This window comes from Mercurialis annua, linkage group LG5, assembly GCF_937616625.2.
Source record: "Mercurialis annua linkage group LG5, ddMerAnnu1.2, whole genome shotgun sequence".
Lineage (NCBI taxonomy): Eukaryota > Viridiplantae > Streptophyta > Magnoliopsida > Malpighiales > Euphorbiaceae > Mercurialis > Mercurialis annua.
Window position 1 is genome coordinate 50,437,590 of NC_065574.1, and position 17,141 is coordinate 50,454,730.

General features: G+C 32.4%; 1 protein-coding gene across 4 annotated transcripts in view; it reads right to left on the reverse strand.

Annotated features, from left to right (window-relative positions):
- Window positions 1-14,892, reverse strand: part of LOC126680649 (caffeoyl-CoA O-methyltransferase-like) — a 33,808-nt gene extending 18,916 nt beyond the window's left edge. The window contains exons 1-6 of one of the 4 annotated variants that reach the window (XM_056105965.1): window positions 14,609-14,892; window positions 13,454-13,549; window positions 12,884-12,969; window positions 12,344-12,488; window positions 11,006-11,137; window positions 10,472-10,921 (exon numbers count right to left, since the gene is read on the reverse strand). In XM_056105965.1, the coding sequence (XP_055961940.1) occupies window positions 10,631-10,921; window positions 11,006-11,137; window positions 12,344-12,488; window positions 12,884-12,969; window positions 13,454-13,504 (705 nt within the window). In that variant the 5' untranslated portion in view covers window positions 13,505-13,549; window positions 14,609-14,892 and the 3' untranslated portion in view covers window positions 10,472-10,630. Of the gene's footprint in view, window positions 1-10,471; window positions 10,922-11,005; window positions 11,138-12,343; window positions 12,494-12,883; window positions 12,970-13,453; window positions 13,625-14,608 lie in introns of those variants that run through there. The other 3 variants (XM_050375804.2, XM_056105968.1, XM_056105967.1) reach the window with 3 other exon arrangements.
- Between the last annotated feature and the right edge of the window lie 2,249 nt (window positions 14,893-17,141).

Here is a 17,141-nt window from a genome sequence, read left to right on the forward strand (position 1 = left end):
TAAAATATATATTGACTTCTACAAATTATTTATTTTTTAGGTATTAATGTTTTAAAAATAAAATTAAGATAGAATTTTGACAAACTCGCATATTATAAAAATATTCATTTAATTTTTATTATTTTAACATTATACTTTATTTGATTTTTACCTAAACGAATTATTTTATATAAAATACATATTTCCTTTGTTCTAACAAGTCCGGATGCGATTCATTACGCTAAGTATGTGATTTTACATCCTTGTTACAAGATCTATGCGATTTCATCAATTTTGTTCTTCGTTGGAGACTTGTGGAACCTTTTGATTTTGGTCCATCCCTTCATACATTATATTTATATCTCAATTAACATGTTGTTCTTCTTTATTATATAATGGTTTCTCATCCTTATGATTCATGATTTCGTTTTTGGGTTATTTTGCCTAGGATTGCATATCTAGGATTTTATATGGACTGAATCATTGTTATTATTATGTCATGCTTATGATAGTGATTTGTATGTATACTATGATTATTTTTTCATGTATAATCTGATATTACATGTTTTGGAAAGCGTTTGACATGATTCATCAATGTTAAGGTTTTTCTAGCAAATTTTATATTCTAATCGATTTGGTGTTTTAAATTCATGAAAATGAGATGCTATGCTTAGGTTACTGATATGGATGATATGTTTGATGGATTTAATGTTTAAGATCTGATCTATATGGTTGTATCACACCTTTGGCATGTTCTCGCATGTTTTAGCCGAAATTGTGTTAAATGATGAATTTATTGTTTTCAAGTGTTGTAATCAATTAAATGTTTTAAATTGATACACCTACTGCTCTAAGATGATTTAAATGATGTTTATATGATTTAGGATCAGTGGCTATATGATTTGGGTTGTCGAATGCATGATTTGGCTTGTTTAGCATGTTTAGGCAATTTCTAGCAAAATTGCGTTATCGATTGTTTAAGGGATGTTGGCATGAGTTTAGATTTGAGTTGGTTTGGTATTTTGAAATTATGTATGATATACTACTGATCTAAATGAGTTTGAGAGTTTGAATCATAAATGTTTTGCTACGTGTTAGCTTAGTTTGCAAACTAGCTAGTTTTACGCTAAAATGCTTTGATTTCAGATTCGATGCTTTGTAATGACTTAAGATCTGAATTACTTTCATATTATTGATTAAGGAATGTATATGAACTGATCTAAGGTGTTTAGTTTGGCGATTCATGTTTGGTCTCGTTTTGGGGCTAAGTGCCATGAATGCTTAATTGGCTTGATTTTGTGAAAAATATGTTAATTGATTCCAAATGTTTTGCTATGACATTTGTTATATAAAATATGATTATTAAGCATGCTAGAGCTGTTGTATATTGGTTTTTGGCTTATTTGGTTGTGTTTATCCTTTGGGGACTTTTATCGAACACTTTATAATCATGATGCTATACTTGGATTTTAATGTTTAATTTGAGTTCCCTTGTTTTCTAAATTGAGACTTTGGTATATTTAAATGATTCCGGACTTTAAACGAATTGTTTTACTTTGGTTGGATGTTTGGTTAGGGTTAGACTTAGGTCGCCCAATTTGTGAGTATAGGCTTGGCAGTCGTGATAACTCGGCTAGCTCACCACTTTGGTTTAAACTTAGTTTTATGATTTTAACTAAGTTATTGAAATGATTTCCGGATTATGTTTTCAAAGTGTGAACTCAATTTGACATAAATATCGTATGACTTCGGTTATGTTCAGTATGTATGATTACTCTACTTTGATTTATGCTTTGGCTATGGATTAAGTAAGTGTGTTTGCTTTGTATTGGCTCGTTGATGTTTGTGCTAGTCATATGTTTAGTCTAGTACTCTTTAGAGTTAGGACATGTTTTAATACTGATTTATATTGTCTAGACTCGTCGACTGTTCGTGCTTCGGAGACGAATCAAGATTAGTTGCTTGCCAGGTTATCACGTGGATTAGCAAGCAGTGAGTTTGTACTTACTATTTACCGCTTTATTAAGTAAATTGTTATTTTAATATATAAATATATACTGTATGTATATCTCGAACTGTTTTTCCATTATGGCTTTTAGTTGGAACATGCTACCTAATGGGCATCATTAGGAATGCGTGCGCACCGGTATTGATCTAGATAAGGTATGTGAAATGTGGTGGTAACTCGGTGTGAGCATAGCTATCACGACCCAAATTATTGAGCCGCAACTGGCGCTAGGGAACGGGAGTGGTAGCTCCGGAACCCGTAGCAAGCCTCAAATCACTATTAATTTTTCGCAAATATTATAAACAATTAGCACAACACACAGAAGCAAATATGTGTAACATATATATATATATATATATATATATATATATATAAACATTTACACTAACTGTTTAAAACCTCGCGGGCTCTAGTTACCGTACCCTGTACGAACTGGCCTCGCGGTACTACATACATCAGTTAGTGTCTCAAGCTTATCACCGGCATCTGGTGCCGTGAACAAACATATTATACGTAGCCTATCAAAACATATAAATAGGACAGCAAGTGAAATGCACAATCAAAAATGTACTGCTGTCTAGGCTACAACTCTGTCAACGCGGGACCACTACTGCAGCATTCACAGAAGTCAGGAACTATACATATACATCTGACTTCGGGACTTCAAAATTGGCCTCTAGCTAGGTCCACATACTAAGCACCTGAAAGACATCAAAGGTGAGGGGTCAGTATTTGGGAAAATACTGAGTGAGTTGACATTTACTAACGGTATTATCATAAAAACGTAGCATCGCATTTTAAGAAAACAATAATATAAAACATATAAACAGGTATTTGATCCGTACGAAACTAATATCCTAGCATGCGACACATCTCTTGAATAATCATATATCGTTCAACCCAATCATAAATCTCAAGTTGTGAGTCCAACTCACTGGTGGGCCCAGCCCACTAGATGCGGGGACTTCCAGGCTACACCGTAGCCGAGTTCACTCTCGTATCGAATTCATATCATATCGTACATATCCAGTCATTTCTCAAATGCAAACACACTAGACTGACTCAATACTGGTGATCACACAGCATATTGACACCCAATAGGTAGCTAGTTTCTTCGGATCGCATACTAGTTCTCGTATATAGAAATTAATAAAACATATAACATTTCAATAAATTATATATAATGCGATGCGTGTAAACAGTATATATATATATATATATATATATATATATATATATATATATATATATATCTATATAAGATATCTTTAATATATATAATACACGAAAGTAAAGTGCAACTCACAGTGACCGCAATCCAATCAATAACGTGGTCTATGAAATGATATGCCTTCGCTAGTCCACGTCTACTAACTCCACTACTCGCTGTCACGTCTGGTACATAATAATTAACGTTTAATGATTAGACGTGAATCTCGTATTCTCATACGTATAATACTTTAAATTCTAAGGTTTTGTTTTATTCCTAATGTTATTTGTGAATTCAATATTCCTTTATCGTATTCACGATATCTCGAATCTTATTTCTCATATTCGAGAAACGTATACTATTCATACATTTTCTATTATCGTTGCTCACGTAAAACGTCGAGCTAAAACTTTACTTTTTAATTTATCGGGGTCCTTAATCGTTTTTAGAATCTAATATTGAAAATATCGAAATCCCATTTCTTTAAGGCTAAAAGTCCATTTTAGTCCCTCGGGAAAAAAGTCCATTTTAGTCCCTCGTGGACCCAACGCGCGCCCGCACAGGGTGGTGTGCGTTCGCACACCATCACTGGTGTGCGTCCGCACACCACGTGCGATTCGCACGCAGCCCCGGAAACGTTGTTTCCGAGCTTCCCGTCGTGCTATCACTCGCCATACACACCAAACACTTCATTTCCGACAAAACCCGTATTTTGGTTTTTCCAAAAACGCTAAAACCGAGCTTAAATTAATAAATTCCTATTTTAAACCAAAACCACCATTTAATTCGAATTTTCCATCAAATATCAAGATATTTACCTTGAAACGAAGCTTAGGATCGATAGAGAATTTGATTCTGAAGAAATCGCCGCTTGAATCACTTGAATCGGACGTCTAACGGCGAAACGGCGGCGAAACGATCGTAATCGCTCGAATGAAGCTTCTAGACTCTGATTCCTTTCCTTCATTCAAATGGTAACCTATATATATATATATATAGGGTTAAAAGCTCACTTTGGTCCTTGTTCTTTTTGTTTCTTATCATTTATCCTTTAAACTTTTCTTTTGTACGATTTAATCCATAACTAAATCGTTAAATTCTTAAATTATAACTTATACGTATTATTTATATCCAATAAATAATACGAAACTCGATATTAATACTTTCCGTCACAATCTAAAATTTCCGCTTTCAACACAAAGTGGCTAAATTACCACTTTGGTCCCTGCACTTTATTTCGAGCTTTTCTTGACATTTTTCCTTTTATTCCCAATTCTAACTTTAGAATTGAAGTATATTATTAAATTCCTCGCATAAAATCCTTTCCAAAACCGACCTACTTAAACTTATTTATCGGAAAACTTTCCGATATCGTCACTACTGCGACTCAAAACTGGACACGTGGTCCAATTAGATAATTAAATATTTTGGGGTATTACATTCTTCCCCCCTTATAAAAATTCATCCTCGAATTTTCATAAATCTTGTTGGGATCTTAACTTATTCTTATAGTTTCCTTGACGTCCATTAATATGTTTTGATCGCAGCTTTTCCTTTTACTTAATTCTTAACTTCATACTTGTTGCTAATCGATCGTCTATTCAACTCTTGATAGTTGCTTGCTGTTACATCGTTGAGAATTCTTTTATTGGTACCTTCGTCTCATTTGTTATCTTCTCCGAGATAGAATGGTCCTTGGACGTATTCTTAATATCGTAGTTCTTGCGTCATTGCTACCTGGTTGTCGTTAATCACAATCTAATGTTTTCTCGTTTCATCATTTCATTCTTAGTAGCCAAAGGTTGCTACTAGTCTTCTTTATACGTGAATGGTCACGACGTGTTAATTTCATCTTAATGATGTACTTACTTTATGCATATTCATCGAATATTTTCTCTTGTAATCATAACCTGTAGTTATGATCTTTATTATCGTCCGTATTTATCACTTTCCTTTCTTTGCTGGTTCTTGTCATTTCTCACTCCTCTCTATCATTGTCTGACACTTCGTTCTTTATCAATCAATCTTCTTCAACTTGCTTCATGTCTAATACATTCACTATCTCTTAACATAGCTAAACCTGATACATTCTTTACTATCTTCAATTTCTCCTTCCTTTGCTTTTCTAAACTATCATGAATTTCACGTCATTTGTTGACTACGATCCTTCATTCCTTTTTCCGTTACCCTAAACGTTCCACTTCACGTTACCTTAATTGTGTAACTTGTACAACCGTCTTCTTTGACCGATACTATTCGTGTCCTCATTTTCTTATCTTCTTCACCTTCCCTCTAATTACTCTTTTGAGGTTCATTTTGAGTTTCTTATTGACTTTTTAGTCAAAGCTGTCTTCCCTTTACGTCACAATTCCTTATTTATGATAACCCCATAAGAATCTCATATGTTTCTTTAACGTCTAACTGTTTCGAGAATCCTTCTCGTTAATTAACCTTCGTTTAACTCTTTCTTATCTTTAACTTTTAACTAACTTCATCTTTAACTTTTATCCTTAATAGATTCAGTAGGTCCTTAATAACTTATTTATTTCCTTAACCGTCATTCTTTCTTACTATATAATCAACTTCCTCTCTCGTCTTAAACTTCTTCCTCTTACTTTCGAATAGCTTCATAACTTTATTCTCATTCTTCAAGGTATCATCTTACTACTAATTACAATCATTTCTTAGTTTGTCCGTATTCTGTCTTTCATCTTCTTCTCGAAGTGTTTCCTTAGTACTTATATCATGATTCTAATTATTCTTTTTAAATAAGTTGATTTCTCTGCACTAGCACCATCTCTCGTCCTTATGACATCATGGTCTCTTGGATATAGTTTACTCCTAACTTTTCGATAGCAATGAAGTATCATCTTATCCTTTACTTACTGTGTTCATTACATTTTTCCTTTATTTGTAATAGTTCTGGTATTGCTGCTCTCTTTTGATAATCCTTCTGACACATCTCTAAAACTTTTCATGTCTCTAATCATCTTGTAAAATTTTGAGGGCATATGAATTTCCTCATTATACTTTCTTTCATAATATCCACAATTCTTACATTTACTGATACGTACGCCTATACGTGTGCCTTTTTCCTTATGTTAGAATTTTACAGCTTATATTTTCTCTTTTCTGTCAATGCAACTTGTAACTCTTAATGCTGATATTAGTAACTTTACTTAATATCAGTCATATAGCATCATCATCTCTCTCGATTTATCTAATCTTAAATCTTAGCAGCTACATTGCTCGTACTTAGACTTGATTTTCCATTATTCTTCTTCTTGATCTTGATAGAATCAGTCCGGCTTGTATTTCACTTCATTTAAGCTCTGTTTATTCAATTATATTCAAAAAATGCTAAGTATTCACAGTTTGTATTAAAAACGGCAAAAGGGTAAAAATGATTATAAAGCTCTCTATTTTACGCAATAAGGCACTAAAATACATTATGCAAATGACATGAAAATGACGTAAAATAGCGGCTTATCAACTTACTATTTACCGCTTTATTAAGTAAATTGTTATATATATATATTGTACGTATATTTCAAACTGTTTTTCCATTATGACTCTTAGTTAGAACATGCTATCCAATGGGCTTCATTAGGATTGTGTGCCCACTGATAATAATCTGCGTAAGGTATATTGTGAAATATGGTAACTCGGTGTGAGTATAGCTCTTGGTACCATGTAGAGTAACTCGTTGTAGCTCAGATCTCGGGACTCTGGATATGGATTAAGTGCAGTCAGTGATAACTCGGTGTAGCTTAGCTCTCGGGACCAGACCTATTGGATTTAAGTAATATTTAGAATATTATGGATTAGGGTTCCAACTATTACTCGTAATGTTTATATAAAATGTTTTAAATGATTTTAAAGGTTTTCCACTTAATAAATGTGAATAGTGGTATGAACTCATCTTAGTAAATCTGACGTCGTTGTTTTCCCAATTTTTCCAAGGTTATGATTTTGAGAGAGTCAGCTGATCTCCGTTTCTTTACTTTTCTTGGAGGTTCCATTTATTTTAATAAAACTGTCAAACTGTTTTATTCTTAGACCGCAGTAGTAACTAGACGTCTTTATTATTATTATTATAGTTGTTGTCGGATTGGTCCGACTGGATATATTTGCTTGGCATGTTATACTGTTTACTATGATTTATATATATGTCATTTTGGAGACTCGTAGATGGACGAGCATTTATTATATTTAAGTTGATTATTATGAACTACTAGAACTAGACTGAAGTCTCGGCTGCCCCCGAGCATTGGTTTCTTGCAGGTTTATGTGATTGTATGTTTCCATAAGGCTTGCTACAGGTTTTGGTATTACATTACCCATACCCTAGCGCCGGGTCGCGATTCATGAAAATGGATCGTGACAAACTTGGTATCAGAGCTTTGGTTTAAAATCAAGGCCATTTGCTTGTTATGTGTTTACTCTGTTAAGTATGGTTGTGTCATAGGTATTACTGCGGATATAGGTTTCATGTCTTGTCTTTGAAAACATCATCTTTGAGTTTAAGACCTTCTGCCTACACCGATAGGATTGTATCGAGTCAGTCATATTTTGTTTTATTGCATTTCAATGCGTATATGTTAACGTTTTACCGCCTATGTGAATTCCCTTGGGTGATTGCAATTGTTTTTGATTTCTCGGGAAATCTTTTGTTAGAACTCGCTTTGTTTCATACTAGAGTATGAAGTTGTGTGTTATTTAAATTGTTCTTGTTCAATCCTTAGGATATGAACAACACGGTTCGTACTCGTGCTCGTGCTGCGGCAGAGCAAGACGCTGAGGCTGACGATGCGATTTCTATGGAAGTCGACCAGAATGAACCAGAGGTTCAGGCTGATGTTGGGAGTGGTCGAGGTAGAGGTGCAGGTAGAGGTAGAGGTACTAGTGCTGGTGCTGGTAGAGGTAGAGGACGCGGTGCAGCGGGTGTTCAGGCACCAGGTGTGCAGCAGGCACTGAACATGCAGGCGTTTGACTTTACCACTTTCTTGGCAGGGATAATCGAGATGCAGAACAATCAGGCCGTTTTGCAGAATCGGTGCACAGTGCTAGGTCAGTTGGCGGAGCAATAGAAACCTCAGGCTGGTGCTGGAGCTGGTGTTGGTTGACTTGCTGGTGTCGACCATGTTCCCACAGACAAAGAGCTGGTGATGAGTTATATGAAGTTAACTCCTACTTCTTTTGATGGCACTGGAGATGCTCTTGACATTTTAGAGGAGTTTGAGTACAACACGTAGAGGATTCAGGCTACTTAGCGTTAGTCAGTGATTGAGGGTGAGGAAAGTCGGCTAGGGTTTGTAAAAACGAGTAAAAGCAAAATAAAACACGTAACTTACGTATTTATAGTGAGCTGATCGTAACGTCTCTGTTAGAGACGGTGCACGATCGTGCACCCTCAGGGACACACGCTTAAACCACAGTTAAGCCACTCGAACCTACGAACGAACCACAAACAAACAAAAGCACGATAACCCGAGTCCACGCACGACTCAAAACATGAACCGGAACTCATATGAACGTGACGGAAAGACACGGAATATTACAACAAGTCTTCAAAAGGGGAAGAAATCAAAGAAAGGACAAAAAAATAAACAAATTTCTAAGAGTAAAATATAAAGAAAAGATAAAAAAAGGAAATAAATGATGCCTTTTATATATTGGTTTAACTTGGCTATTTTGTTTTCCTGAAGAAGAGAAAGAACTATGGACTAGTTATTTAGTTTTTTTAAAGAAAAAAAGGGAAATAAATAGTAAAAAAAAAACATTTCTTAAAAAGGAAATACTTCTCGACAAAAGCTTTAAGATGGCCAAGAAGATGTATTATTATTAATGGAGCTTCATATCTTTAGCTTTACCGAATAAGCCTCGTTCAAAATTCTCATGACAAAAGGGCTTCAAATTTTATATCGTTGGTCTATTAAATATTTTTGAATTAAATAAGTGTAAAATACTTTAAATAATTTAATTAAATTTTGAGACATAATCGCTAAAAAATAAATGCGAACAAATTTCGAGAGAGCATTTGTTTACACATAAATTTTGGACCCATAAAATAAATTTGGTTGGTATTATTGAACATTTAAATTTATTTAGTAATTTAAAATTAATTACTAAATAATATTAAATAAATTATTTGGGTAAGCTAACAAATTATACTTACCTAATATCAAAAGAATATGCTATTTTATTTTATTTGTTAAGTGAATATTCTCATTTAACTAATTAGAATAAAATTAATTATTCTTTCCAAGTATAGATATATGTGCATAAATACATATTTTCCACACTCTTATAAATAAGAGTGCTTTCATAACGCAAAAGGACAGACACATAATTCTCTAGTCGCCGGAATTCTGCAAATAAAGTAATATAGCAACTCTGCATAATTTCTTCAAGCGACTACACCAAATCAAGCCTCCATATTCGAATCTTCATACGTCGTGTTCATCACCCATCGAGGATTCAACCAAATGACTACATGTCAAATCATGTCTTTATATTCGAATCTTCATACGACATGTTCATCACTTGTCAACGATTCAACAAAGCGAAGGAGATTCTACAACGGATTCAAGAACAAACTTCAAAAGCCCTTGATCCACAAATCTTGAAGGAAAGCATCAAAGGATTTAATTTCTACACGTGTAGAAATTATCCAATAGAGATTGTATTCCGCTTTTTGATTAAATTCAAAAAAAATTAGATTTTTTATATTTTCTTACTTCTTAATTTCAGGACAAGAAATTCGTGTTAACATACATATGAGACAATTACTCAGTAAAGAAAATATCGAGTGTCTATAATTTGGGACAAAAAGTTTGAAATAGTGTCTATAATTTGGGATAAAAAATTTGAAATAGTGTCTATCAATTTAAAACCGAAGGAATAGTCAAGTATTTCTGATTATGTTTCAGAATAAAAATAGAAACAAAAATTTCTAAAAGTAAGCTAAAAAAGATGTAAATATATTTTAAAAGATATATTAGAACAATTATCACTTTATTTCTACACTCTCATTCTTTATTCATTATATTTCTTTTGCTTTTTTAAAAAAAAATTGTTGGTGATTTATTTTATTCTTTCATGATCATCTCCTTTCTTAAACTCAACAGCCTTTAACGTAACGGTTAGATGAAGTTCAAATAATTATATTGATCTTGATGTTTGCAACCTTAAATGGAGAAATAGTTACTGAGCGGCGAGTTTTTATTGGTATTTAAACAAAAATATGAATATTCATCAGTAGTATAGGATAATTGAACGTTTTAAGAATATTCTCCAAAGATTTTTATTAGAAATCCTCTTATTATATTAAAAAAAAGAAAACAAACACCACATCTAGCAGTAACAAGTCTGCTAGTGATCATACATAATAATACGAATAATTATAGTTATAGTTGCGAGCTGATTAAATCTCATTTAAGACGCCTGCATAAGGTGAGACCATCCCCGATAGAAATTTGTGAGATCTCAATGCGAGAATCGTTAGCCAGAAATTCATTGAGTTCCAATATGCCATTTATTGCTCTTTTCATATTTTCTTCGGCGTAGTTTGGTGGTTGAGCAACAAAGCCAAAAAATAAGGTATTATCGTATGCAATTATTCCTCCAACCTTCACTAGCTTCAGCAATTGTTCATGGTATTCTTTGTACTTGTATTTCTCAGCATCCACAAATGCAAAATCAATTTCTTCTACACCTTTATTCTATAACATGTCCATATACATATAAATGAAATTCATATAAATTAATCAAGTTAAGGTAAGAATTTTTGAATGCAAATTACTTACGTCGTCCAACATTTTGGTTAAAACCGATTTGGCATCTGATTTGATGAAATTGATCTTGTGATCTACGCCTGCGTTTCGAATGAACGGTAATCCAACTTCATAAGCTTCTTGATTTGGATCTATTGCAGTTACCTATATTTGACCATAAAAGTTGATATATAAGCTTTATATATAGTGAACAAATGTAATTTTTTTAGGATTATTAGCCTATATGGTAGTTAAAATTTGATAGCAAAATTTTAATTTGTATGAAAATGTGACCACAAATATAATTTATGTTGCAAGTTTAAATTTGATATCAAAACTTTAATTTGTATGAAAGTGTGACCATAAATATAATTTATATTGCAAGCAAGAGTTTTAGATAAATTTAGAGTGATGCACATTGCCGTAACATATGAAAGTTTGATAAATAAAGATATATCTGAATAGCGAGAAATACTTGTGTGAACCAAGTTCGCCACGTAGGATTATGAACCATCTATTTATCGTGTGACACGTGTCAAAAATAAATGTCATAACCAAGTAATAAATATCACATTAATAGCTTATATTTTAGATATAATTAATGGGTATTTATTGATTGGTTATATGACATTTATTTTCGACACGTGTCACACGATAAATGGATGGTTTATAATCTGGCGAACTTGGTTCACCCAAATATTTCTCATGAATATCACATTAGCATATATAATTACCTAAATTTGGCTGAATTTCATTCTCTAAACAAATATAAATTAATTTATGGTGTCCTTTTGATACGATTTGAAGTCTTAAAATCAATTAAAAAATAAGGATAAATGTTTGCTACCGCACATAAAATAACCTCAATCTATTGCAAGAGTAAATTAGACGGTAACCCGAGCATCGAAGACACAAACATTGCAACAATAAAGATGAATGTTTCAGTAGTAAAGATTGACATTTCAATAATGAAAATGAAAACCAATGAGTTATAGCTCAAATGATATAGACGATTAGCAGGAAACTGTTAAGGTCGTGTGCTCAATTCCTCCTACAAGCGATCCTCATCCATCAATTATATAAAAAAAAAAAACAAACAATGAAAATTAAATTATTTTATTTTAAAAGCTTTAGTTTGTATTTCTTAATTTTATATGCTTTAATGGAAATTAATTTTGTTTGTCTTCATGAAAATTAATTTTGTCTGCTTCCTTAAAACATTGGTGGAGCATGGTTGTAATATTCTAGCAAAACGGTAATGTAATTTAATTTTAAATTTGTTAAGCGATATTCAAACAGTATTACACATATTTTACTCAAATACGTAGTTGTATAATATGTCAGCAGAAATACATTATAAATGTATATAACCTGGGCATCATCGGGCAACCCAAGTGCGGTTGCTAAGAGAGAATAACCGGTAAAAACACCAATTTCCATTGTCTTCTTCGGATTCATTATTTTCATAAGCATCGTCAGAAATAGCCCTTCATTAACTGGCACCGCCATTACACTTCTGAACTTGGAAATAAACACCACTTTATCAAATAATAATTTTTCTTAAACACTTATCCTTCGTTCCATTTAAAATGTTCAAATGTTTTTTTAAAATGTATTTTAAGAATTATTAAATAATTTTTTTTACTTATTTATCTCTATTAAAAATATCTTGTAAATTTTGTTTAAATTATTGATCCTTTTTTGAAAAATAAAACAAGAGATAAACAAATAATTTTTAATATAAAATTTGACTAAAAATAGAAAATGGACAGTTACAATATGGTACTCAAAATAACAAAGTTAGGTTTCTTAAATGAAACAATATTATAAATGTTTCTTTTTTGATAAATAATAATATAAAAGTTTTAACTCTCAAAAAATTCAATTTTCCAATGTTCTTCTGTACAATACCTGTGTCCATACTTGGTCACAGTAGCCTCTCGTAAATTTTTGAGTTCCCCGTGCTCTCTAGGATATACACTAGTTTTATAGATGTACTGCAAACACAATATGCATAATTTTCCAAAAACAATTAGCTACTAATAAAGAATTCTTCATCAAAAAACATAATGAATTACTATGTATAATTTATAGAGTACGTTTGATACATTTTAAGCTTAATCACTTAAAATTTCTCGGCCTTTTTGAATTTCTTTATTTATGGTTCAATTTTTGAAAAACACAATTTTTGATTTAGTTTTAATAAATGCATTTCAGTTGGATAATTATTTATTTGTTTAAAACGCCAATCTTTCTAGATTATTTCTCTTTATAACCATACTTTTTTATTTCATCAACTATAATTTAATTTTGATAAGCTTGAAAAAAAATTAAATTTGATCATAATAAAAATAATTTATCAAAATTAAGTTTAAAATTAATATCTTTAAAATGTTGAACTATAAATAAAAATTATTAAAAAAAAGTGAATACTTTTAAATGATTAAATCTATATTTTATAGCAGAAAGTTCAGGCAATACCTCTTTGAGAGCATCGGATTGAAGGATGCCCTTAGTAGGAAGTTGATCCATGAGTTTTGAAAACAAGAAAGTTTGCAGTCTTTGTTCTACTTTCACCTGAAGAGGGGAAGCTTTTGTTCACTAACTCATTTAATTCTTTATCTTTAAGTTTATAAAGAATAAGAAATGAACTTATATAGAGAATAAGAAATGAAAGACATTATTATTGGCTTAATATATTTTTTGATTCATGAACTTATATCCATTAACTCATTTAATTCTTTATCTTTAAGTTTATAAATTTACCTAATTAATCTTTAAAATTGTCATTTTTATATTTGTTTAATTGACTCCTTATTCAGTTGGGACAAGAGTTTGGTTAAAAATTAAAAAATGCGTTTGGAGATATTTTTTTAAGCTGTCGTGTAATGCGGCTAAATATATTTTATTTGACCTATAAATTTGTACATTTTCACTCATTTAACCCTTCACTTCTCAGTTAACCTCTTTAACGTCTTGAATTTTATATAATATATTTTTATTATAAAAAAATAGATCTCTAATTAGTGAATTTCAATGTTTGAAATACATTATTTTTAAAATTTAAAAAAATAATTTCTTTTTTATCTTTTTTAAAAAAAAAGTAGAAGGAAAAAAGTTAAAATTAAAAATGAAAATAGATTAACATATTAAAATATAGAATATAAATTTAAAAATTTAAAAATTTATAATTTAAAATCAAAAGATTTATAAACTTAAATTTAACTTTTATTTTTATATATAAAAAAATAAAGTAAAATACTTAATGCATAATTATTTATATTTTTTTGTCCAATTAAATTTTTTTGCCACATCAACATGTTTGAACCTCACTCTCTATTTAAAAAGTTAAACATGCAAAACTTAAAAATTGAAATGTCAGATAAGTTAAATTGAAAAATCAAAAGTTAAATAAATAAATAAATATAGATTCAGAAGTTTCTAATAAATGACTCTATAACTCAATTTACAAAGCATTTGTTAACTAGTAGAGTTATATTAGTATTTACTTCTATAATTTAAGATAAAAAGTCCATTTTTTAATATGTGTAATTTTGGATAAATGGATAACTAAAAAAATAAAAGGAGAAAAACAATATTATCATGACTTAATATTAAAAAAGTAAAAAAGGATACCGAGTAAACTTTGAAAATGTCCCTTTCTTCTGAACCTTTTCCTTCACCTTTGTTGAAAGAGATCGGTCGTGAGCCTATGGAAGAGGATCGATCAACGAAAAAGGCTAAGTTAAGGGAGGAGTATGAGGTTGGTACGGTAGATAACTAGGATGTCGATATGTCTTTTAAAGAAAAGGTCCTACAATCTGATAGGGAAAGAATGGATTCTATATCAGGAAGTTGCAATGATTTTAATATTCAAGAGGAGGATGTCGTGATCTCAAAGGAAGGGACTTCCAATGATCGATTTCTCGAAAAGAGTTAAGGAGGAGTTGTCCAAACCATGGCTTTTATCGTTTGTCGTTAAACTGCTTAGGAGACCGATTGGTTTCAATAGATTGGAATCGATGTGGAAATTCACTCAAGGTTTCTATGTGATAGATCTTGAAAACGATTTTTTCTTGGTGAAGCTAAGGAATGGCTGTGATGTAGAAGCAGTGTTAACAGGTGGTCCGCGGGTGGTTTTAGGGCACTATGACGAAGAGTTTAATTTCTTCATGGGTTGTATTTAGTCTGTTCATGCTTGGATTAGGCTACCCGGAATGCCAATCCATTACTATTATAAAAAAGTGCTCTGGTATATTGGCGACATGGTAGGGAAGGTGGTAAAGATTGACTATAGTACTGAATTGGCCGAGCGAGGAAAGTTTGCGAGAATTGTGGTGGAGGTTGATCTAACTAAGCCATTAGTCTCTCAATTTATGATTGATGATAAGTTGCATAAAGTTGAGTATGAATTCATGCCATGATTTGTTTTAGCTGTGGGAAATTTGGTCAGGTTAAAGATCATTGCACAGAGAGGTTTAGTGTAAACAATGAGGTTACCACGAGTACTGTCCAATCCGGTAAAGTTCATGCCGGAAAGTCGGGGACTGAGGCAACAGTAGTCCATGCTCAGGTGGTCGATAAGGGGCAAACTAGTAAGGAAAGTAATCAAAGCTATGGCCCATGGATGATGGTGGGAAGGAAAGGTAGGGCAGCTCTAGTGAAAAATCGTGATAGAGTGAATCAAGGGTTTGATGTGAGAAACGTTAGGGATTTCACCGGATCTAGATTTCAAATTTTGGAAGTTGACGATAAGGAAAATGATACTGAAGTTGGTAGGAGTCCTATTATTGGGGAATCATAGAAGGAAATAATAAGGACAATATAAACCCTTATATCTTGTTAGGTAATCAAGGAAAGCATGCAAAGAAATATTATTCTACCCTGTAAAAAAATGAAAGCCCATGTGAGCAATACAATGACTGGAAGAGGGCCCAAGACTATTTCTAACCCAGTTGCTAAACGGTTTAGCATGTCTAAAGCTATTACTACTCTGAATCCTGAACAACATTCATCTATCAATATTTCTTACATTCACTCTAAAGACTCTAATGCCTTGGTTAATGATTTTGAGCAAAGGAGGGACATTCTGGAGGACAATATGCAAGATATGGATATGGTGTTTGAAATTACCATTCCCCTGATATCTCAAACACAAACCCAAGAGCTTTGGGGAATGGTTCTCGGCAAGTAATGGGCTATCATCTAGATATTACTTCTAATGTGGATATGGGTGATTTGTAGGATCTACCCGAGAGGAATGTTGTTAATAATGGAGTTTCCATTAGTGCGATGGATAACAAGCTTCCTGTGCATGTCTGGTTTCTTGGTCCTTTTTATTATATTTTAATGATTGGAACACTTAATATCATGGTGCAAAACGTTTAGGGTGCCGGTTCTAAAGCCTTCAAAAGAGTTTTTAAGAATGATTGTTTAAAGTATTGGGTAGATATTGTTGGCATTGTTGAGCCTAGAATTAGTGGCAAAAAAGCGAACGATTTTGTTAAATCGAGTGGTCTTGATTTTTCCCATAGGGTGGAGGCTAATGGTTTTTCAGGAGGTATTTGGATTTTGTGGAAATCTGTGGTGAAACTTACTATTCGGTTAATAATAAACACTTTGTTCATGTGAGAGTTGAAAAAGGTGTTGATGCTTTTATGTTGACGATTATTTACGCTAGCCCTAATGCAACTTTACACAAAATTGTTTGGAATGATCTTGATATGCCAACTATTAATATTTAGGATCCTTGGGTTTTAGGTGGTGATTTTAACGCTGCTTTTCTTGAGGGAGGGAAGAGAGGTGGAGCTTTTGGTGTTTTTAGTACTTGTAATCTGTTTAAAAGTTGGGTGGAGGACTATCAGATGGAAGCTTTGGGTTTTATTGGCTCTAAATTTACTTGGAGGAGAGGGAATGTGTTGAAGCGTTTGGATAGATTCTTGTGCGATGATAAGTGGTTACAGAAGTGCGCAAACCATTTTGATACCCACCTTCCTCGTGTTCAATTGGGTCATAATCTGATACTCCTGCAAATACATAGTAGTCGTTATGTGCATACTACTGCTAAGCCTTTTCATTTCCTGGCAGCTTGGGTGGGAAATTCTCAATTTCAGAATTCGGTTAAGAGTAATTGGATGTCCCAGGAGCCGTTTGTCAATTGTGTTAACCG